Here is a 24,808-nt window from a genome sequence, read left to right as displayed (position 1 = left end):
GAATTAATGAAAGTTAAATTTGACAAATGGCTGTATTGACTTCGAAATTACGCAATTAGCAAGGACTGTAATGCAGTAACTGAGCAAAACACACTAGCGCGAGCTTAGATGTAGAATACACTTCTAAGATGAATACTTCAGGAGTTAATTTTTAATGCAATGCTGTTAATTATAACTATGAAAACCAATTGCGTGCAACGACAAGCGACACTTCATGGTAATTGCACTGCGTTACATAGCTCACGATGGCGTTGTTTATTTAAAAATGCTTACTGGTGACCAACACTTATTATTATTCTTCGCTAATTACTTTGCAAATGATTATTTTTCAGATTAGTGCGGTAAAAACTTTCATTATGGCAACCAATATTTGTCAACCTTAGTGTTACGTAACCATAGGCACATAGAATGATAGCCAGAACATTATGACCACCGACCTGCTATTGATATAAAGCTGTTTAGGCGATAGCAGCGTCACCTGGTGAGGAATGTCTGCTAGTCAGACACATGAACGGTAACATGTGTCAGTGAGAGTGCAGTCCATTTGTAGAATGGGGATGGAGCGCGAGCATTTCGGAATCTGCACGACTTGTCCGGTGTTCGAGGATTGCTGTGGTGAGTGTCTTCAACATTTGGCGAAACCAAGGTAAAATCACGCCCAGACGTCATCGAGTTGGGCAGCCACCCCTCGTTACAGATGTCGGACATCGTAGGCTGGGCAGACTGGTGAAACGCGACAAACGGTAAACTGTGTCGTAACTAACATCAGACTTTAATCCTGGGTAGGGTACACGTGTGTCTGAAAACACAGTGCACAAAGAGCCTCCGCAGCCGACGACCCATGCATGTGCCAATGGTAACACCATGACATGAGCACTTGACCATCGCACCTGAAGTTGGCGCAATGGCAGAGTATGGCATAGTCTGAAGAACTTCGATACCTTCTTCATCATTCCAATGAGAGGACGCGATCCGTCGTCTTCCAGGCAACAGCTCCTTGACGTCTGTACTGCGGGACGGAGACAAACTGGTAGCGTCTCCAGTATGCTATGAGGAACATTCACTTTAGCATCCAGGGGTCCAGTGGAGCTCGTGCAAGGCACCATGACGGCCAAGGAGTAGCGTACACAGCTTGCAGACCACGTACACCCCTTCATGACAATCATGTTTCCTGACAGCAATGGCATTTTTCAACAAGATAATGCTCCATGTCACAAGGCCAGAATTGTGATGTATTGATTCGAGGAACATAGTGGTGAGTTCCAACGAATGCACTGACCTCCCAACTAGCCAGATCTGTACCGACTGAACACATCTAAGATGTGATCGAACATGGCGTCAGAGATCATCTCCGACTCCCTGGAATTTACGGGAATAGTTGAGTTGTGTGTGCGGATGTCGTGCCAACTTCCTCCAGTGACCTATCAAGGTCTAGCTCCTTCCTCGCCACGATGCTTCGCAACTGTTTTACTTGCCAAATGTGGACATACCGGCTATTAGGTAGGTAGTCATAATGTTCTGGTTGGTCAGTGTAATGTCATTTACGAAACACCACATGAAGTCATAAAATTATTTTGACTATGAGAGGGCCAACATACTTTTGTCGCAGAAATATGAATTGCATTTAAATCACTTTTAGTCTGAAATGATTGTTGCAGTATTAGTGCAATACTATACGAACAACTACAGTTACCAATCCATTTTATTACAATAATTATTTGATTAAAAATCAAATGTAAGTTTAACTGAATCCGTTTTTCAACTATTTCTTTCATTCATGACTTTCTCTTAAGTTATAAGGATAGGACACTGCTGCTGATTAACGACTTGGGTCAATAAAGTTTCACTCGCAAAGTTTATTCTTTGAGTAAACATACTCTGATGTTCTAGACAATTTATTATTACGGTGACATGCCTATTACACAGCTATAAAAATACTGGTTGGATCTTACTTTGCGATGAGTTGTTTGTGGTGCGATGTAATACTTAAGATATTCATTACTGCCCATAGGCTCTTCTTGATAAGCGAACAGCCTGAATAAATTTCGGCCACACAGTATTCTTTATTAATTTCAATATCTTCTTGCGACCATGTACAGAGCCGATATGCGTACTTTGCCTTGACGCATGTTATAACACCGTTTCCAGCACAATCTCCATTGGCAATTACGCGCCAACACACACGTCACACCACAGATCAAGGATAATAAATAAAACCACAGTTGCTTCGCAACTCCGCTCTGCCTCTCCTCTCGGCCTATGCGCAATCGCGCCAACGACGTTATGGTTACAGGAAAGATATGCTTTGTATTTCTTACACCCCTGACATTGCCAATGTGTTTACTGCAGCCATTTGGCATACTGATTTCTTAATTATTCTTTCAGCATAAATATTTTTCAGAAATACTAACTACTGAAAAAATTCATAAATATATAGTTACACAAAATTATTTTAAATTCATGAAATCAAGCAGGTAAAAAATACGTGAGGCACTGGGTTGTAGTGTCACAACTCAACACTTTTTATGTGTAAATATTGTTGGTGTTACCACGTAAGAAGGAAGGAATCTTACTTTCTGCTCCTTTGAGCAGCGCCACAATTTGCACCGTATGGTCAACATACTGAAACACCTTCAGTATTCCAAAGTACGCATTTAGCACCTCAATTTTAATTGCTGCTACAGTGTTTGCCTGCGGATTATAATTTCTGCCCAGTTTTCCATGGAACGGGCAGTTAGTGAGCTTTGATTTAGGCATGTACTTTTACAGTAACTACAAGTTAGGTGAATGCATAACGGATATAGTTGTTCATTAGCGCGTGTGATAAAAGTAATGTGAGGCAAGGGATGGAGAAAAACAAACCCAGTATCGAAACAGAACCTAATCGAGTCAAATGGCATCAAACGTGGCACCAGAGCAACCCCGTCTAGACATTACACATGCAGGAAGACCTTAGCAATCCCATACTCTCAACCCATTATACACTACGGTAAGATTTATAACATACGTTATCTTTTCAAAAAAAATCGGTACATTGATAATTTGGTGCCAGTAGTGTTTTGGAGAGAGATGCGGCTGGCATCCCTCCACATACCTGTGTTTAATGTGAAATGCCAGAAGTTTCATTTTTGTATGCCTGTTAGTTCTTGTTCAGCGCTGCATTGAGAGGAACATTGTGTCACACAGTTTGCGAATTTCTAAACGGCAGAGTTACAGCAGCAACATGTGGGCATTAAATTTTGTATGAAACTCGAGAAAACCTTTACGGAGACACGCCAGATAATGCAGGACGCCTACGTTGATGAGTGCTTCAGTCGTACTCGGTGTTACGAATGGTTCACACAGTTTAAAAATATCCGGACGGAAATTAAAAACGACCCTCGTTAAGGACACTCTTTAACGTCTACCCACGTCATTCATGTCGGTAACGTCAATGAAACTGTGCGTGCCAATCGAAGACTGACTGTCCGAGAAATTGCAGTAGAGTGTAACATTTCATTTGGATCATGTCATGAAATCCTGACACAGCATCTTGGAATGCACTGTGTTGCGGCAAAGTTCGTACCACGGCTCATGAGTCATGACCAGAAAGACCTTCGCCCTTGCAAGTTGTGAAGAGGTTCCGGATCGCGCAAATGAGAATGAGATTTTCCTTAAGAGAATCATAACTGGTGAAGAGACGTGGGTCTACGACTATGATGTTGAGACGAAGGTTCAATCTTTACAGTGGGACTCGAAAGGTTCTCCAAACCCAAAAAGAGCTCGTCAGGTCAGGTCAAATGTCAAAGCCATGCTGATAGCTTTTTTTGACTTCGAGGGATTAGTTCATCATAAAATCAGGCCACAGGGACAGACTGTTAATTGATGGTACTGTCGGGACGTGGTATAAGGCCTGCGAGAAACGGCCTGAAATATGGCGAGATAATTCACAGCCCCTGCATCACGTTAGTACGTAACTACTGCGCCTAAAACGAAATCACTGTACTACCTCATCTTCCGTGCTATCCTGAATTAGCGCCTGCGGACTGTTTTTTTACTTTGAAAGTTGAAAACCGCATTGAAAGGACAAAGATTTGGAACGGTAGACGAGATAAAAGAAAATTCGCAGACGACGCTTCGCGCGATCCCGCAAAAGGCATACCAAAACTGCTTCCAGAGGTGGAAACAGCGTTGGGAATGATGTACCAATTGTAAGGGAGAGTACTTAGAAGGAGAGCGTGCACAATAAGTGAAAAGTAAGAGAAAAAAATATTTCGTGGGCGAAGTTCCGGAACTTTTTGAACAGACCTCGTAGTACATGGCACGAGCGCAAAGTGCGGTGATGGAGAACTTTGCTTCGCCACGTGTCCTCCACTTGACATCCAAATACCGGCTTTGAAAACTTCCCACGTCTCGACAAATCATGGCTACCTCTGAGCAGAGCGCTACCACACAAAATGGCGTTTTCAATTGCAGACAAGAAGGCGAGTCTGTGGTAAGCGAAGGAGCAGTCAACACAGTATCAGATTACAACCTTCAATGAAGTAATACACCGTTGCACTGACACCTCCTAATATCGTGACGAACCTCCTTTTGCCCAGCTTAGTGTTACATATCGAGACGGCGTGGGCTGAACAAGTCGTTGAAAGTCCAATGCAGAAGTACTTAGTCTTGATGCCTCTATACCATGGTCATCCATAATTGCGAAAGTGTTGTCGATGCATGATTTTGTGCACGAACTGACCTATCGATTGTGCACCATAAATGTTCGATGAGCTTCATGTCGGGTGATCTCGGTGGCCAAATCATTCGCTCGAACTGCCCAGAATATTCTTCAAACCAGTCCCGAGCAATTGCGGCCCGATGACACAGTGCATTTTCACTCATAAAAATTCCATCGTTGTTTGAGAATATAAAGCCCATGAATGGCTGAAATGGTCTCCAAGTAGCCGAACATAACAATTTTCAGTCAGCTGGACCGGATGCAAACACAGCCCACGCCATCATGGAGCCGCCACCAGTTTGCACAGTGCCTTGTTGACAACTTGGGTCCATGGCATCGTGGCGTCTGCACCACACTCTAATCCTACCCTCACCTCTTACCAACTGAAGTAGGGACTCATCTGTCCAGACCATGGCTTTCCAGTCGTCTAGGGTCCAACCAATATGGTCATGAGCCCAGAGGAGGCGCTGCAGGTTACGTCGTGCAGTTAAGAAAGGCACTCGCATCCGTCATCTGGTGCCATCGCCCATGAACGCCAAATTCGCCGCACTGTCCAAACGGATATGTTTGCCGCAAGTCCGACATTGATTTCTGCGGTTATTTCACGCGTTGGTTCATATCTATAGCACTGCTCTCGGTCGTTAAGTGAAAGCCGTCGGCCACTGCGTTGTCCCTGGTGAGAGTTAATGTCTGAAATGTGGCATGTTCGGCACATTCTTGACACTGTAGGTTTCGGAATATTGAATCCTGTAACGATTTCCGAAATGGAGTGCTCCATACGTCTAGCTCCAACTAACAGTTCGCGTTCAAAGTCTGTTAATTCCAATCGTCCGGCCACAATCACGCCGTAAGCCTTTTCACGTGGATCACCTGAGCACAAATGACAGCTCCACCAATGCAGTGCTGATCTTAGGAGCTGACTTATGTACGCGTACTGTCGGCATCTGTATACGTGCATATCGCTATCCCATCACTTTTGTCACCTCAGTGTAAAATAGGAAAAGTAGCCTTCACCAACTCACGTTTCTTACGCGAAATGTACATAATTGTCGGGTTTTAAATGGTGAGGAAGCATTTAAGTCTCATCAAATTTCCTCATGAAATGTGAAATGTCGTGTGACGAGCGCCTCCCATCGGGTAGACCGCCCGCCTGGTGCAAGTCTTTCGATCTGACGCCACTTCTGCGACTTGCGCGTCGATGGGGATGAAATTATGATGACTAGGATAACACAACACCAAGTCCTTGAGCGGAGAAAATCTCCGACCCAGCCAGGAATCGAACCCAGGCCCTTAGGATCGACAGTCTGTCGCGCTGACCACTCAGCTGCCGGGGGCGGACATATTTCCTCCTGAAACACCAGACTGCAAGCTGTCTGTATTCTTTATACACACGATTTAACGATCACGGTTTGCACAATATCATTTCAGGTGTCCTTTGCTATAGTTAACTACAGGTTAAAACTGAGGCTTCATATGGAATATTCGAAAGTACACGAATGTCAGTATTGTGTAACCACTGCAACATCTACAGATAACATGTAGCATATATTGTAAAATGTCTTCCGTCTAGTAAGTTGTTGCATTTTCCATTATGGACCTCACATAATAGTTGTTTCTAACATGCACCAATGTGTCAATATTCTCAGAAAACCTTGTAACAGGTAATGTGAAAGTGAAGATGATTATCAGTTGAGTTGAGGAATTCAGTGTTAGAAGGTTTCCATTAGGCAGTGTACAGCACAAGCTGCTGAGACATTTCTTTAATCTTTCATTAAGATGCTTTTTCAGTTCCAGGTGAACCAGAAGACATTAAGGCGCTGGTTATGGATTCAAGAACAATACTTCTCTCGTGGAGGCCTCCTCGTTACCCAAATGGAAGAATCAAGAAGTACAAAGTATACATACGGTCCGTAGATGGTGTTGGTATGGTACGTATCTAGAAAAAATATTTCCAGAGAATCGTCGGAATTGCTATTTTCTCCAAAGAGTGTGTAAATTTGTTCTCTAGTGCCCCAACTCCAAACATAAACACAGCGTGGTACTAATAAGTTATGCGAGTAATTCCTTTCCATGTGTGCATAATATGTTCTGATATTTGTACAATCACCAGGACAGAGACCAGTACGATTTGCCTTCAGAGCAGACCTACTACAGTATATCGCATTTGGAAACTCACCACAGATACGAATTCTGGGTGACGGCCTTCACTATTGTTGGCGAGAGCAAGCCGTCAAGACATGTGGTGCAGGCACCAACCAACCACGTTCCAGCTCGGATTGCCTCATTCAGTGAATCGGTAACAGTGGCCTGGAAAGAAGAACTTAGACTACCTTGCTTAACAGTGGGACAACCCGCTCCAATTTTACGCTGGCACAAAAAGTAAGTTAAATCTCGATTTCTGGCAGTCTACAGTATTGACATTGTGATATCATCTGCTGTAGACATAAAATGTTTTCTTTAGAATCTCAATTTTTCTTTGATAAGCACTGATACACGCTATTGGTTTTCTACAGTGGTAAAACAATTCAAGGGAACAGACACGTACAAATAAATTCAGAAGGTACTGTTTATATAAGCTCCATACAAAGCTCGGATGCAGGAAACTATTCTTGCTTGGCGGAAAACGTTTTCGGGAAGGAAGAAATAATATATTTGGTATCTGTTCAAGGTAAATTAAATGCGAGTACAGATAAAACCTTTCTCTTGAAACTAGGAGGTAAATCAGGAATTACATTTCATAATCAGACTTCATACTGAGTCTTTGAAATTAACGTGTGATATTTTGATCATAATTAGAACAGAAGAATAACGTAAGATTCTGATGTACATTCTTTTTTCTTTTTTGCAACCTTCTATGAAGAAAGCAGGAGCAGAGGAAGTAAGTACATCGTTCTCCTGTAAATTTAAGTGAAAATAGGTATATCTTTACAAAATTGAGTCCACACTGAGTCCTAATTTTCTTCCTCATTTAGTTCTTCCACATTAGAAAGCCGTTGAAAAGCACTTACCGCAAAAATTTTAAAAGATCACAGACTCAAGGAAGTAAAGACCAACATTGAACCACGACAAATACGTCATTGACCTCACACTGAGCAGAACGTTTGTATGGCCACTGTCAGTGGCTACTGATGTCGGGATCTGTTTCAGCTCCCGTTGTAATCTTTAGATATTACCATAATAGAAATGATCTGTACATAACAATGTATTTTAGATCAAATGACGAGTTGCATCGCACAGTGACAAGCAAGCAACCTAAGTGAACCTAAGTGAACAAACCACTACGAGCAGCATGACATTCTTAACTTTTTCTGTACTTATTGTATCTTTTCCGTATGACGTGCAAACTATTAACCATCTAGTTAAACATGGCATATTTTGTGTTCTTAATTCTTCCTGTATCATAGCTGGACACACACACAGTTCTGCGTTTGTTGTTTAAAGTTTTTCACAGAATGTTAAATTCGGTTTCAATTAAGAAGAGGAGACGTCGTGCCATCTGCCGACTAAACATCCAATACATTGAATCCACATTTTTTTGTGTTCATAAAGAAAATACACTCCTGCAAATGGAAAAAAGAACACATTGACACCGGCGTGTCAGACCCACCATACTTGCTCCGGACACTGCGAGAGGGCTGTACAAGCAATGATCACACGCACGGCACAGCGGACACACCAGGAACCGCGGTGTTGGCCGTCGAATGGCGCTAGCTGCGCAGCATTTGTGCACCGTCGCCGTCAGTGTCGGCCAGTTTGCTGTGGCATACGTAGCTCCATCGCAGTCTTTAACACTGGTTGCATGCCGCGACAGCGTGGACGTGAACCGTATGTGCAGTTGACGGACTTTGAGCGAGGGCGTATAGTGGGCATGCGGGAGGCCGGGTGGACGTACCGCCGAATTGCTCAACACGTGGGGCGTGAGGTCTCCACAGTACATCGATGTTGTCGCCAGTGGTCGGCGGAAGGTGCACGTGCCCGTCGACCTGGGACCGGACCGCAGCGACGCACGGATGCACGCCAAGACCGTAGGATCCTACGCAGTGCCGTAGGGGACCGCACCGCCACTTCCCAGCAAATTACGGACACTGTTGCTCCTGGGGTATCGGCGAGGACCATTCGCAACCGTCTCCATGAAACTGGGCTACGGTCCCGCACACCGTTAGGCCGTCTTCCGCTCACGCCCCAACATCGTGCAGCCCGCCTCCAGTGGTGTCGCGACAGGCGTGAATGGAGGGATGAATGGAGACGTGTCGTCTTCAGCGATGAGAGACGCTTCTGCCTTGGTGCCAATGATGGTCGTATGCGTGTTTGGCGCCGTGCAGGTGAGCGCCAAAATCAGGACTGCATACGACCGAGGCACACAGGGCCAACACCCGGCATCATGGTGTGGGGAGCGATCTACACTGGCCGTACACCTCTGGTGATCGTCGAGGGGACACTGAATAGTGCACGGTACATCCAAACCGTCATCGAACCCATCGTTCTACCATTCCTAGACCGGCAAGGGAACTTGCTGTTCCAACAGGACAATGCACGTCCGCATGTATCCCATGCCACCCAACGTGCTCTAGAAGGTGTAAGTCAACTACCCTGGCCAGCAAGATCTCCGGATCTGTCCCCCAATGAGCATGTTTGGGACTGGATGAAGCGTCGTCTCACGCGGTCTGCACGTCCAGCACGAACGCTGGTCCAACTGAGGCGCCAGGTGGAAATGGCATGGCAAGCCGTTCCACAGGACTACATCCAGCATCTCTACGATCGTCTCCATGGGAGAATAGCAGCCTGCATTGCTGCGAAAGGTGGATATACACTGTACTAGTGCCGACATTGTGCATGCTCTGTTGCCTGTGTCTATGTGCCTGTGGTTCTGTCAGTGTGATCATGTGATGTATCTGACACCAGGAATGTGTCAATAAAGTTTCCCCTTCCTGGGACAATGAATTCACGGTGTTCTTATTTCAATTTCCAGGAGTGTATGTTGTGCCGGGAAGTAGAGAGATCCAGAATTACACTACAGAAATTTGCAAATGTATCTAACACACACGTATATTTTAAGGCATGCACAACATCGTCAATCTACAGATTTCAAGTCGCATCGTACTGTTATACTTCTGACCATTAACTGTGAATAACGTGATTACTGTGTGTAGACTATAAGCTTGACAGTATCCTTGAAATGCAATTCTGGAATTAGTTTGTTGCATCACTAGATTTTTTGTGAGAAACACAGTAAAATTCGTCAATGTTGTCAGATTATTTCGCAAAGAACGCATACCTCCGTACTGAGATCAAAGCGAAGTTCCAACCCGGGACTTAAGAATCTATGAGAAAAATTGGAACTGCGTGTGTAAATGGCACTGATACAGCAATTGACATTGTATGGACGTCATACCTCGGCTACCTAGGTATAAAATTCAAAATTTTCACTATTTTGTTCTATCTGAGTAAAATGTGCTTCTTAGAACTGATCAAGTTGAAGCCATGTACATGCAGAATGACGGTTCCAGCAGGAGCACGAGTTGGGGGGAAAACATACGATATGTTAAATGCACTATTAGCCAATAAAATTGCAACACCATAAGGATAGCATGCAACAGATATTAAACTGGCAAAATGTGTACCAAATGCTTGAGTCTGAAGATGATTAGCATTTCAGGGCAACGCCTCAAAGTGGACGAGAGTGACGCAATCAGTGAGGGGCGTTCAATAAGTAATGAAACACTTTTTTTCTCGCCTGATTTTGGTCGAAAAAATATGGAATTTGTTGTGAGACATTGTGAAATATTCCCGCTTCAGCCGCCATAGTTCCATGAAGTTCTGATAGGTGGCGCCCGTAACGGAGTCTTGTGGGACTCTGAAGAAGTTATTCTGTTTGATATCCTCCCTCATCATGCAATGATCAACTCTGAAAAGTATTTTGCTACCCTCAAGAAACAGAAGGAACGACTTTAGCGTATTCGTCGCCCAAAAATGCAAACGAACTTATTCTTTTCCATGACAAGACAAGGGTTGACACAAGTCTGTCCATCCAAGAATATTTCACAAAACTTCATTAGACTGTTCTTCCTCATCCATCCTACAGCCCGATTCTGGCATCTTCCTGATTTCCATCTGTTTGACCCAATGAAGGATTTATTTATTTAATCGTAGGCTTAGGGCTCCCCATCGGGCAGCCCGTTCGCCGGGTGCCAGTCTTTCAATTCGATGCCGCTTCGGCGACGTGCAGTCCAAATGGTTCAAATGGCTCTGAGCACTATGGGACTTAACATCTGAGGTCATCAGTCCCCTAGAACTTAGAACTTCTTAAACCTAACTAACCTTAGGACTTCACACACTTCCATGCCCGAGGCAGGATTCAAAGCTGCGACCATAGCAGTTGCACGGTTCCGGACTGAAGCGCCTAGAACCGTTCGGCCACAGCGGCCGGCGACCTGCAGTCGATGAGGATGATAGGATGATGGTGAGGACACCACAACACCCAGTCGCTGGGCCGAGAAAATTTCCCGACCTAGCCGGGAATCGAACCTGGGCTCAAAGGATTGACAATCCATCACACTGACCGTTCAGCTACTGGGGGTGGACAGCCCAATGAAGGATGTTCTCCACGGAAAGCAGTACGTGGATGACAGGGAGGTTATTGATGCTGCAAGACGTTGGCTCCGACGTCGACCTATAGTTGATGGTGTGATGATAATGTTTTGGTTTGTGGGGGGGTTCAACTGCGCGGTTATCAGTGCCCGTACAAATTCCCAACCTTTGCTCAGTCCACTCTCGCCACTTGCATTAATGATGATGAAATGATGAGGTTATCATAAACACCCAGTCATCTTGAGGCAGATGAAAATCCCTGACCCCGCCGGGAATAGAGACTGGGACCCCGTACTCGGGAAGCGAGAACGTGACCGCGAGACCACGAGCTGCGCACTCGACCAGCAGAGTGGTAACATGCAGGCACATAGGCCTTCCCAGTAAGGTGGGCTAAGACCGTCCCATCGAACAGGGACTACTTTCAATAATGGGTTTTGGAGCCAAAATACTGGGGGATAATATGGCATATTGGGAGCCTGAATAAAACCAACCTGCTTTCCGAAAACAAAGTGTTGCATTACTTACTGAACATACCTCGTGTGAAACTTCCTGGCAGATTAAAACTGTGTGCCGGATGGAGACTCGAACTCGGGACCTTTGCCTTTCGCGGGCAAGTGCTCTACCAACTGAGCTACCCAGGCACGACTTACGCCCCGTCCTCACAGCTTTACTTCCGCCAGTACCTCGTCTCCTGCTTTCCAAACTTCGCAGAAGTTCTCCTGCGAACCTTGCAGAACTAGCACTCCTGGAAGAAATGATATTGCGGAAACATGGCTTAGCTACAGCCTGGGGGATGTTTCCAGAATGAGATTTTCACTCTGCAGCGGAGTGTGCGTTGATATGAAAAGAACCTCGGTCCGGCACACAGTTTTAATCTGCCAGGAAGTTTCATATCAGCGCACACTCCACTGCAGAGTGAAAAATCTCATTCGGCATATCTCGTATGTTAGGTATAATAAAGAAACAACGAGTTTCTTAGTTAGAAATTGTGCCTGAATGTTGTTCGTTTGTGATAAGGTCATCTTATGCCTCTTGCAAAAAGAATAAACGTCTGCTGGTACGAGTTAAAAATCAACAGTTGCAGGATCGTGATCTATAAACATTGGGTTCATAATTCTATAATGTTGCTTCTCGAGTTGGTCGTGACCTTGCGACTGTCGTGCGGTTATGAAATTAATCGATTGAGGAGGACCATACTAAAAGTTAGGGTCTCAAGTACCTCACACTACTGACGTCGGAGTGGAGGGTCATATTGTTTGCTCCGCAGCGCAGGACCATACAACCATGTCACGTACTTTGAGTCAGAAAATGGGCTTGTTCTCAACAAGACAAGTATTCACAGAGCCAGTACCATCAAGGAATGTTTGTTGCACCTTCCCTTGACATGACAGCAGAGACAGGTGCGCCCAGCAACGACACTGGACAAATAAGTGGTACAACGTCGTTTCCACAGCCGAGTCCCAGTTCTGCGCAGAGAATCATAAGGGACGTATCTGTGTGTGGAAGCTCATACGGGAATGAACGTTGCCAAATTGCATTCATTCTCCTTCTGGAACAGCACCTGGTGGTTTGCTGAGGAACATATTCTCAGAGCTTCTGTCCACAAATCAGCACAGATTTGGAACGCATCACTCGTTCAAAACTCAGCTTGCCCTTTTCTTGCACGATATCTTGCGAACCAAGGCTGAAGGGGAACAGACAGATTCAATATTCCTGGATTTCCAGAAAACGTGTTACACAGTGCTCCACTGTAGACTTTTAACGAAGATAGAGGTGCATTCGGAACATGTTCCAAGATATGTGGATGGGTCGAAAACGTCTTAAGTAATAGAACCCAGTATGCAGTCCTCGACTTTGAGTGTTCATCAGAGACCAGGGCATTGTCAGCAATGCCCCAGGGAGGTGAGATTAGACTGTTCTTGTTCTCTATACACATAAATCATCTGAGAGACAGGGTGAGCAACAGTCTGTGACTGTTTGCTGACGATTGCATGGTGTACGGGAAGGAGTCATTGTTGAATAACTGTAGAAGCATACGACTGATGGAACATCTAGTTCGTGTGATGAATGGCAGTGGGCTCTAAATGTAGATAAATATACGAGGGGTGCCCGTAAAATAAGGTTTCCATTTTTTTCACATTGTAAAACATGTTTATTTCATGAATACGTACATTTTAGGAAAGTTCAGATTTTAACCTATTTTTCCACGTTGTCGCCACTGAGGTCAATACATTTTTGCATGCGGTGTACGAGCTTTTGAATGCCCGAGTCAAAAAACTCTGCCACCAAGCCGCACAGTTACCTGAGAACCGCTTCTTCCAGCTCTTCTCTGTCAGTGAAACGCGTTCCACCCAGGTGTTTCCCCATGTCGGGGAAGAAATGGTAGTCATTTGGGCTAAGTCCGGGTTGTAGGGTGGGTGTTTGACAATACCCCATCCAAATTTTCCGATGAGCTCGTTGGTGCTTTAGCTGTGTGCGGTCGGGCGTTATCCTGATGCAAACACCCCCCCTCCCCCTTGGACACCATACCCCTCCTCTTGATTTGAATTGCACGGCGCAATTTTTGCAGTGTCTCGCAGTACAGGGCAGCGTTGATTGCTGCACCACTGGGCAAAAATTCGCACAACAATACCCCCTTCATGTCCCAAAACACTCTTGGTATCACTTTGCCGACACTTTGCGTTTGTCTGAATTTTCGCGATCTCGGCGACTCTGGGTGCTTCCATTGTTTGGACTGTTCTTTGGTTTCGGGTGTGCAGTAGTGCACCTAAGTCTCGTCTCCAGTGACGATGGAGTCGAGATATTCCTCGCCATGAGTTCCGTGATCTTGAAAAAGGTCTTGGACAGCAACGCGTTGACGTTTGTGGTCTTCGGTCAACATTCTTGGCACCCACCTCGCGCAAACCTTAGCGTACCCTAGACACTCCGTCAAAATCTTGTCAATAGAGGTTTTGCTGACATGAGGAATCATTTCGGAAAGCTCAAGAACCGTCACTCTTCGATCTGAGAGCACCGCTGCCTCCACTTTTGCAAATTGTTGGGTGACATTTCTGATGTGTCAAGACCGGTAACAATGCTCTATCTTCGATGTCTCTACGGCATTATCTTTCTTTCATGTAAAAATGTACACTTCACAAAACGTAATAACGTAGTATCCTATGGCTACAGTAGCAGTGATCACAAGTGGAATCAGTCAACTCAGGCAACTATCTACGAGTAATTATTTGTGGGACATGAAATGGAATTGTCACATACCCTCAATAGTAGGTAAAGCAGTAAATCAAGTGGCAGGCGTCGGTTCATTTGTAGCATACAGGGTAAATTCATTCAGTTTGTGATACAGACTGCTGAAGATACCGTTGTACGATTCATCCTAGAATATTCCTCTTGTGAGACATGTACCATATAAAACTAACAGGGAATAATAAATTTCTATAAGGGGCAATCAAATGAAAACAACGGGACCATGGAATGGTTCCTGTCAAAAGTAATCACCGCATGTATTAAGAAATGTATCCCACGGGGTGACAAAACAATCAGTTCCTGCTTCACAGAAAGCACTTAGCCACTGACAGATCCACAACCGTACCCACTCTTGCATTTCTGAAACCAACAACTGACATCCACGTATATCTTTGTTGAGGTCGTCAAAGATCACATGGCAAAAGATTCGGGCTGTACAGAGGATGTTGCCGTGTGTCCCAACGAAGTCCCGAAGCATAGCCTTCGTCCGATTAGCAGTGCCGGGGTGGCAACAGGGTGTTTCCTCTGCTTGTCTAGTTCCTCGAGCGTGGAACCACAATCAATTCGCTGCGCTATGAAGGCACGTTCCAAAAACTAAGACGCACCGTAAAGTCAAAATGCCTAGGAATGCTGTCGAACTGAATCATCCTGTTGCACGATGATTCCCGCCCCACACTGCCAGCTGAACGAAGGCTGCACTTAGCGATGTGGTTGGGAAACACTCCAACATCCTCCGTACAGCCCGGATCTCTTACCATACGATTTTCACATCTTTGGCAACCTGATGAAAGACACACACACGCACTTCGGTTTCAGCCGGACGATGAAGTGTAAGAGTGTCTGCGGTTGTGGACCCGTCAGCAGCCGACCGCGCTCTACAAAACAGGACTCGATTGTCTCGTATCCCAGTGGGATAAATGTCTTAACACCTGTGGTGTTTTTACTTTTGAATGGAGCCATTCCATGGTCCCGTTGTGGCGTGTGTTCGGTTTTTCATTTGACTGCCCCTAATACAAAGAGGATACAACGGTGAATACCATGCATTGCACAGTGGATTGTGGAGTATGGATAGCTACGGAAATGTAAAGCACTCCGTCTTCAGGCCACGAGTGGCCCACTGAAAGTGAGTGGAATCCAAGACTCGAATGTAGCCGAAGAGGCCACTACGCACCTAAATCTATGCACTCATGTACCATTCATAACAGTTGTTGAAGCGTCTGAAGTGGAAGCGTTTTCCGCCAATTACGGTTAAGTGCTTTCCTGTCCGCTATCTTTTAAAAAACAGCGGGAAAGCAGGAAAAGAAAGTGTTCGAGCTTTATTTTTGGTGCTTTGAAACAAATATCTTCTACTGCAATCTCTTCGCTTTCCATATTTTGGAAGGAGGTAGTTGGACCAAAACAAGAAACAATTATGTAGTAAACACGGACTCTAAAATGCATACCTTAAAAGGTATGACTACTTGTTCAGTAGAGAAGATGGTTTCAGTGTTGCTAACATGAACAAGTCCTGCTGGCTCTTAAGATATGCACTTTAGTGTCCGTGACTAATAGACATCTTTTTTTCTTCTTTTGGTCCCTACTTCCACCTCTCAGAATAGGAAAGCGTAGAACTTGCAGTAGACGAAATTTGTATCACAGTTGCGGAGATGAGAAAGCACTCACAGCTCGTAACTACGCATTTCAGAGCCCATGTTTACTAGACTTTTTTGCTTCATCTCCGTTTACGTCCACAAGAATACTCTGCAAATCACACTTAATTGCCTGGCAGAGGGTTCATCGAACCACCTTCACAATAATTTTCTCTTCCACTCTCGAACAGCGAGCGGAAGAAACGAACATCTGCATCTTTCCGTGCGAGCCCTAATTTCCCTTATTTTATTATACGATCATTTCTCCCTACGTAGCTCGGCGTCGACAAAATATTTTCGCCTTTGTTTTAATAATGTCCACCCCAGATTCTGTATCGTGTCCGCTCTCTTACCTATTTCTCGATAATACAAAACATGCTGCTCTTCTTTGAAGTACTCCATTAATCTTATCTGGTAAGGATCCCATACCGGGCAGCAGTGCTCCAAAATGAGACGCACAAATGGTAGATCTGTTGCATCTTCTAAGTGCTCTGCCAATACAACACAGTCTTTGGTTCGCCTTCACAACAACATTTTCTGTGTTTTCTTTCCAATGTAAGTTGTTTGTAACTGTAATTCCCAGGTATTTAGTTGAATTAACAGCCTTTAGATTTGACTGATTTACCGTGTAACCGAAGTTCAATGGATTCCTTTTAGCACTCATGTGGATGACCTCACACTTTTCATTATTTGGGGTCGATTGCCAATTTTGCACCACACAGATACCTTCTCTAAATCGTTTTGCAAATTCGTTTTGATCCTCTGACGTGACAGTGCCTGTAGCACACAGACTGCTACAACAGCAACCGTTTCTGCGGCTCCCTGTGACACAGAAACAGAGAGATGTGCCAAAAGAGGTGTGCCTAAGACAACACTGGACACATAATGGCACTACGTTGTCTTCTCAGATGAATCCTCCTTCTGCGAAGAGCTTAGCTATGAACATACCCAGGTGTGGAAGCTCTGGGAATGGACGTTGCCAGATTGCAGTGGTCGTCAGCATACAGTCGAAACACTTGGACTGATACTAAAGAGTGTCATTGGGTACACAGCATTATCACCTTCATTTGCATAGCAGGTAATTTCAACGACACGCATTACATTTCTGACATGTTAAGGCGGCGGGAGTGCTGTATCTTTGAGGTCTCCGTGGCGTTATCATTCAACGAAATAACGCAAGGCAGCATGTTGCACGTTCTATATTGAACTATCTACATGCAAAGGATGTTCATTGTTTTCATTGGCTAACTTTTGAAACTTATTCTCACCCATTGGAGACAGTTGGTCATGCGTTGCCAGGATGCTGGTGACCCACTACTCACCAGCCACTCCGACTGATCAAAATTTTGCCATAGAACTGAAGCACATGAAATAAGATACCCATATCTCTCATCCAGTCTCAAGTAGACTCGATGCACACCCAGTTGAAAACCATTGTTTGCATATCGTATGCAAACTCAAATGTAATTTCCCACCCGTCCTGCTGACCAAACGCAGACTTAGGTAGACATGTGGCAATTTACTGTACCATTCATCCCAATCAGCGACACACGCATGATGAATGCCCAGTAACGTTGTGCCAAATAGTCAGAATCAGACCACGACTTGCTACTTCACAATACGTTGCCTGCTGTCCAGTAACGTTGGCTGGAGCATGTGTCTAAAGAGAATGCTCATTGTGGACAGTTTTCTTGTTGTGATACAATCATAATGTAACCAACAGTGTCGTTTCGTTACCTATTATCAAGTCTGAACGCAACATTGTAATTGCACCCACGCTCTACGCCAGCGTACTCAAACTTCTGCCCACAACACATTGGGGAATGTGGTGATTGAAGACTCTATCATGGCATCCCGTCAACTAGCCCATTTCTGATATCAGCATAGGGGGTATGGTGCTCAGAGCCTCCAGTCCTGCACCCAGACCCAGAAAGCCCTGGAGCAGCATTTCAACCCTGGAGACCAGACCATTCCCGGGATAATGTGGCTGCTAGTTGTCGATGCCCTCCCTGATGTCAAGTATGTGGCAGGCATAGCTAATGCACTGACATCAGCTACCATCTGTGTCCTGTCCACCATGTTTGCAGTATAATAGCTTCTGATAAAGGCCATCACTTAATGGTATCTGTGTTTCAAGGACTCCTACAAATATAAGAGGACACAGCACTTGACCAGCACACTGTTCCATCCAGCACTGAATTTTGAAGTGGACCAGTTCGTCAGGACTTTCAAAACATATTCGTGCAATATTATGAAGATAGCCAACTCCTCTGTTCCAGTCAATGAACATGCTCTGGCTAAAATACTGTGCGTGCATACACATACACACACACAAACACACACAGGCTTAATGTCGTGTTGACTCCCTTGTATGTGCCCCTGTTTTTGGCCAGAATTCCTGGTGGATTTATGGTGTTGCCATTGGCAATGGGATAGGATTAATATTTGATTAGCCCAGATGCAAACGGTGATAAACGCATTTTTTGTCGTTTTTGAGTTGAGCACATTCTCAAATAGATTTATTCAGCGCTATAAACTGTTGAAAATAGCTGTACAAAATCGTGTTCTGTTGCAAAAGCCGCTAACTGTACGTTTGTCTTTGGGTGCAAAGCCCACTAAATGTCCATCGTTTGCAAAACCCGCCAAGTTCAACAGGCATGCCGGTCGCCGTGCCTTGTCTGGATGAAAAGCACACTTGCTGACATCAGATTTACCAATCTAGACCTTCAAAGCTACATTTCAGTTGTTAGGATTTGAAGGTATTTTTTTCTTATTCAGAGTTAGGTTGGCTGCGCTGTAGTGAACGCATACATAACAGCTAAACTCTCGATGGCGATACATTCGCGAAATATACGCTGGTACTAAGCACAGTTCAGCTAATCAACACAATGTTTGTTGACGTATTTGAGTGAGTGTTTTGAAGAAAATTAGTGATTTTGTGGTCGTTTTAAATGCGGAATATGGTACAAACGAAGTGGGAGTAATTTAAATAGTAGCAATTCTGCAAAAAAATCGAACCCGTCTTAGTAGTTGAAAATGACCAGAGCGAGTCCGCGGGCGACGGTCCCTCCCAGAAAAAGAACTGGCGTTCTAATCAGTGGAAAAGAAATATTCCAGAACAGGAAGGTAATGACATGAAATGTATTATTAAAGCAATGTTATGCGATGAAAACTTTGGTGACACAAATTGTGATGACACATGGGCAAGGCTTAGTGAACGGAATGCCAGATTCAAAACGCCGAAAAATCGCGTTCACGAAAAGCAAAAACGAAATTTGTCTAGTGGGTGGAGTGCCCTTTTACAATTTTGAAGCTAGACAGGGGAACAGCATTCTGAAAAGAGAAAATATTTTGGCGTAGGAAACGGCCAAACTTCAATCACAGTAAGTGTAGAACTTTCAACAGCTCAACTCGGAAATGTCAAGAAGCTTTTGGAGTTCCACGTTGTGAAGGCTGGGCAACCAACGACAAATTCACTTTCTACACTGAACTGTTTGATGAGCAGGAAGGCACTCCTAGAGTGGCTCCTGCCACCAACAATCCTAACCAGGAAAAAGCCATAAGGGATATTGAGTTGACTGACAGTGTTAAGGTAAAAGTCACTTAAAATCAATTTTCAGACAGTTTCATTTTCTAGAATTTTTGTCGCCGTTTTAACTAAGATGCAACTTTCTGCCAGTTTTATAGTTTTCTGAAATTTTGTCAATTTCTTACAAAGACGCAACTTGGAGCTTATTTTATTTTCTACAGTATCTTGTGATGTTGAAAGCACGAGGGTGTATTTTTTTTTATCTAATGTTGAATATTCATTTCTGTCCTCTTTTTGACGTTATATTAGTCAGCTCTTCCTGGTAAAATGATGACACCCTCGTATTTTTATACGCCAATTTTATAGAATTTTCAAACTTCTCTTTGAAATAAAACGTATTCTGTTTATATTTGCAATAACTAAATTCCATCCTTCTGCCATTCTTCACACATCACCAAATAGTGGGTTTTTCCGACGACTATTTGTTTCGTAATTGGACCGATATATTTGCAAAAACAGGTAACTGCATAACTCGGGTGTAAAAACCACTAACTCAATGTTTCACTTAAGATTAACTTATAAAACATAATCGCAGATTTCTGCCATTAATACCAATCAATTAATATTTTTTTACTATTTAAAAAAATGGAATGAAGCCATAACATTAATAGCTGGATAGGACAAGTTTTTCGTGATTATCTCAGTTTCACGTATCATGCAATTAGCGGCTTTCGCATTCGGATATTCATTTGAAGTCGTGACTGATCCATTCCCACAGTTGACTTTGCCACAGAGATAAAACCACGACTATTACAAGTCAGCCTACCAACCTACTTGATAGCACTGTTAGGTAATTTCCAAGAATGATTGCATATCGAAGTCGCGGGCTCCAAACGATACATATCCAACTTGCGATAGTAAATCGATCATTACGCTACAGAGACAATTCCCTTTTCCCCATAGCCAGGGTAAACTCTGCCAATATCACGCAAGAATATCGGCAGAGTGTCGCATGCGTTAACTTTTCCCTGCAAACGTATGTTGTGGATGTATAGGTGCTGAAACAAGTACAGTTCATCTCTTTGTCTGGGGCGCCCTTCTCTTTTTATGGAAGACTTGACAGATTTCTACAGCCGCTCAATATTCTGGGTGTGGACACTGGGGTCATCCGAAGACACGAACTCCACAGAATGGTTCACGAATTAGTGGTCGAACCCTTCAGCTTTCAATGTCTTTTAAACCCGTCTGTAATAACTTCAGTAGCAGGCAGTACGAGGTGTTTTATGAGACCCACTAAAGTGACCTTGTCTCGGGACAATACTCTGACAATGAAACACTTCCGGGACTCTCTTTCTATTCCACCGAATTCCCAAATGTGATCTATTTCACTTTTTGAATGTCGTCCTCTCTGGTTCTTTCATCTAGCTATATGAGATTCGTCTACTTCTACAACTTTATTCGCTTCACCAATTGGTACACTATCATTTGTCACCACCATGTAACAGACTTCTCGGCAAAACCCGAAGCAGTCACACATTGTATTTGCAGATAACTCAGTTTCTGATGCTGCAGTCTCGGATCCAGCACAATACAAGAATTACTCTCGTCTGAATGGATAACTTGGAAGAGTCGAACCACGTATTTTGCCAGATACTCATTCGTTTTCTGCACTCTCCGCAATGAAATTGCAACGGTATTTCAGTATCGGCACTCCTCTTTCGAAGTTTTACAGACTTTGCAGCACCACAGTCAGCACAGTCCCTCCTTCCGTCATCCGTCAGAACTCCATATTTGCGGCAAAAAGTCAAACAACTCTCTATGCTGGATATAAGCTACATGGAATTAGAGTTTTATATGTCAGAGAATCTGCAGAAGAAACGTCAGGAACACCAGACATTACACTTGCTGTCGACAGAAACCGTCTGGCTTTCCCAATCAAGTCACAAATAATTAGGGTGGGAATGTAATGTAGACGAACTAAAGGAACGACAGAAAGCAGATAAAAATGACAATCACAAATAATTGATCATAACGCCCGCCATGAGACATGCATGATTGATTTACTATCGCGCATTCGATATGTATTGTTTGGACCCCGTGACTTCGATAGGCAATCATTCTTGGAAATTATACACTGTTATGCCCTCTACCCCATCTCTGAAAACTACTTAGTCAACAGCGAGCAGAGACATGGACTAATGGAGGTGGACACACTGCCTCCCCTCACTCAAAAGGGTTGCAGAGGTTAGAATCAAAAATAATGGAGTGCTCACTGAGATGGAATTATAGTCCCCACATCTGGTCCAACACTGGCATCCACCTCTGTGCAGGTAAGCCCAAACAGCATCTCAGAGAAATACAATCAGTCAGTAATACTGTACACTGTGCTGGAACCAATAAACGAATCAGTCAGTCACACTGTAGACTTGTAATAGGGTCCTTCAACTACCATTCCAGTCCTCTCTCTTGCCTTTCTTGGTGGACCAGACACGAATCTAACTATTTTTGATACTACTAATCAATTAACGGTGGAACTGATACCTACTATTGATACAGAGAAATGGTCAGTGATCCCTGGGTTGTGTGGCCATCAAGTTGAGTCACAGTTCCACGGAGGGGGCATGTGACACGTGGCTTGAGCATGCCCACTTGTATGATATTGCTGCTAAATATCTGCATTTGCCAGTCACTCTCATTTAGGCTATAAAGACCTTATATATGTACTAAAATATTATTCTTAGCCTGACTTTGCTATTTGTTTATCGTTTTGGACTACCCTTTGAACTGATATAGCAATCTTTCTGACAACTTTTGCTTTGTTATGGAGTTCAGTTCTGGTCAGCAATTCACTAAGTGAACTCTTGTCATGACTGATCACATGAAGCTGCCTATTTGTTCCACCAGTCTCAGCAACATTGTCTGTGCAAGTAATCACTAACTCTGTTTAAAGTAGGATAGAAAATCCTCTTTCTTTATCTAAGTTTAGTTTGTCTATGCAGTGGCAAGTGCTCATGTAGCACATGTGACTGGATTCTCAGTTCCACCAAATCACTGTGGAACAGAGCTGTGCCATCTTGTGACTCCCGTATTTTATTGTATATATTGTTGCTTCTTTTATATGCTAGCAAGCCCAGCAATGCTTTGTAATTATTGAATATATATGTGAATTGGATATATGTCCTAATCTGAGACATCCCTGGGAACTGTCTCAGGATGCAGATTTCATCTCATCATTGTGACTTTACCCACTTTACAAGTATGAAACTCTTTTGTTTTTCATTTTTGGTTTTTATTGTTTATAAGGCTTTTTTTAAAAAAATTGTACTCAATACAACTACAAAACGTAAAAGAATGCAACATTTTTCGTTTTTTGGATACAGTGTGGTAAGAGTACGAACTGGCTGTCTGAACTACCAGTTCATGGAAGGCAGCATACAATTGAATATGGTAAGAATGCTTCTGTTGTGAATCAATTTCGAAGCATTTTAATGTCTGACATTGAGTCTTCTTTATTGATACTCCAAATCAAACATTGGTTCACCTAAACTTAATGAGTAGACATGTTGGGATCATTGGTCATGGGGTATGAGAGAGATCTTTCCAGCTGCTGGATCTATGAAGGTAGCTTCGATAACATTATTTTCCATAGTTATAGTTAACAAATAGATAGCATTATAGAGTTCTGGGTCATTGAGATTGCATAATAGTAGTTTTATCATAGGTCAATAAGTAACAAATACAACTTCCCTTCCCTAATATGCAGGTTTTCTATTAGAACCAACTGCAAGGAAGAAGACAGATCTGCAAGAATTGTGTATACAATTTTTATTTAAAATTACATATACAGAGAAACAATATGTGTGGGAGAAAAAAATTTTCTAATGGTTTAAAGGCCATAGTTAAAACTGACTGTGAGAATGAAAACAAAACCACACCATTTTACAGAATAGCACATTAGTTTCTTTCTTGACATCATTTTCCAAAGAAAAGCTATAAATTTTTTCTTAAAAAGAATTATATATGCATCTTAATGTCCATTGGAATGTTCATTAGAGTATTGTAAGAATTTGTAAAATGCTCAAGAACGTTTCAAGATCTTTGCCAATAATGTTTCCTCTTTGCACATTAGTATTAATTTGATCATACTGCCAACGAAATGGGAATATTGAATTTGTACATTCATTGGAGTCTAACCAGACCACAACACAGTTTATATCAGACACTCAACATTTGAGGTGTTTTTCTTGTTGTGGATTGATTGTAAGTGGGCTAGGCAGTCCCACATATTAGACTGCTGACTTCTTCTTCAACTGCAGAGGAGTGAGGCCTATAAGAGAGCTTCTACATTTAAACAACTCACTACAAAATCACAAAACACAATTTCAATAGTTCATCTATATTCAAACAAATTCTCAACTCACAACTGATAATTAACAAAGCTTTCCAGACAATGCTTCAAAACTCAACCAAAACGATAAGTTCATACTTAGCCCAAAATAGCATAGCATAGAGTCTATATAACAACATTTATTTTTCTTTAGTGCCCAACCATTGACATCAGCCTTCTTCTTTGGAGTTGTAACATTACAGGACATATTGGGACCTATTGAAGTATTCGATACTGTAGACTTTTAGGGGATGTCGATATAGATATGCAAAATGTAAAGGGAAACTTTGGTGATGTTTAAATATTGTACTGTGTCAATATTAAGACATTTTGCACAGAAAGAACAAAAATAGAATTAATGTAAATATATATTAGTGTTAGTAACCTATTTTCATTCAATTTTGTAATTATATTTCATTTTGTAAAAGAAAGACTCACTGTTTGCTGTAGTTCTGATTAATTGTATAAATTATCAGTTTTGAGCTAAATTATTTCGTATAATATGAACAAGATACTTTTAAAAACTCACCAGCTAAAGAGAAAGTCTGTGAATGATCGTTTAATGCACACTTCTGGAACTTTCTATGGAGAAATTCTATATTATGATCGCAAAAATACGAAAACTTGTGAAAACTGTTTCATAATCTAATTTCGAAAGACGATTTGTATCAAGAAATATTGCTAAAAAGATTTGTTTGCGTTTTGAAACACGATTTAAATCATTTTACATA

General features: G+C 43.0%; 1 protein-coding gene across 1 annotated transcript in view; it reads left to right on the top strand.

Moving 5' to 3' along the window:
* Window positions 1-24,808, top strand: part of LOC126335918 (Down syndrome cell adhesion molecule-like protein Dscam2) — a 166,539-nt gene that overhangs the window by 55,352 nt on the left and 86,379 nt on the right. Inside the window, exons 10-13 of the mRNA XM_049999391.1 lie at window positions 6,491-6,630; window positions 6,813-7,081; window positions 7,216-7,370; window positions 7,563-7,580. Coding sequence (XP_049855348.1) covers window positions 6,491-6,630; window positions 6,813-7,081; window positions 7,216-7,370; window positions 7,563-7,580 — 582 coding nt within the window. The remainder of the gene's footprint in view (window positions 1-6,490; window positions 6,631-6,812; window positions 7,082-7,215; window positions 7,371-7,562; window positions 7,581-24,808) is intronic.

This window comes from Schistocerca gregaria, chromosome 2 (assembly GCF_023897955.1).
Source record: "Schistocerca gregaria isolate iqSchGreg1 chromosome 2, iqSchGreg1.2, whole genome shotgun sequence".
Classification (NCBI taxonomy): Eukaryota; Metazoa; Arthropoda; class Insecta; order Orthoptera; family Acrididae; genus Schistocerca; species Schistocerca gregaria.
This window is presented reverse-complemented; position numbering and strand designations above follow the sequence as displayed.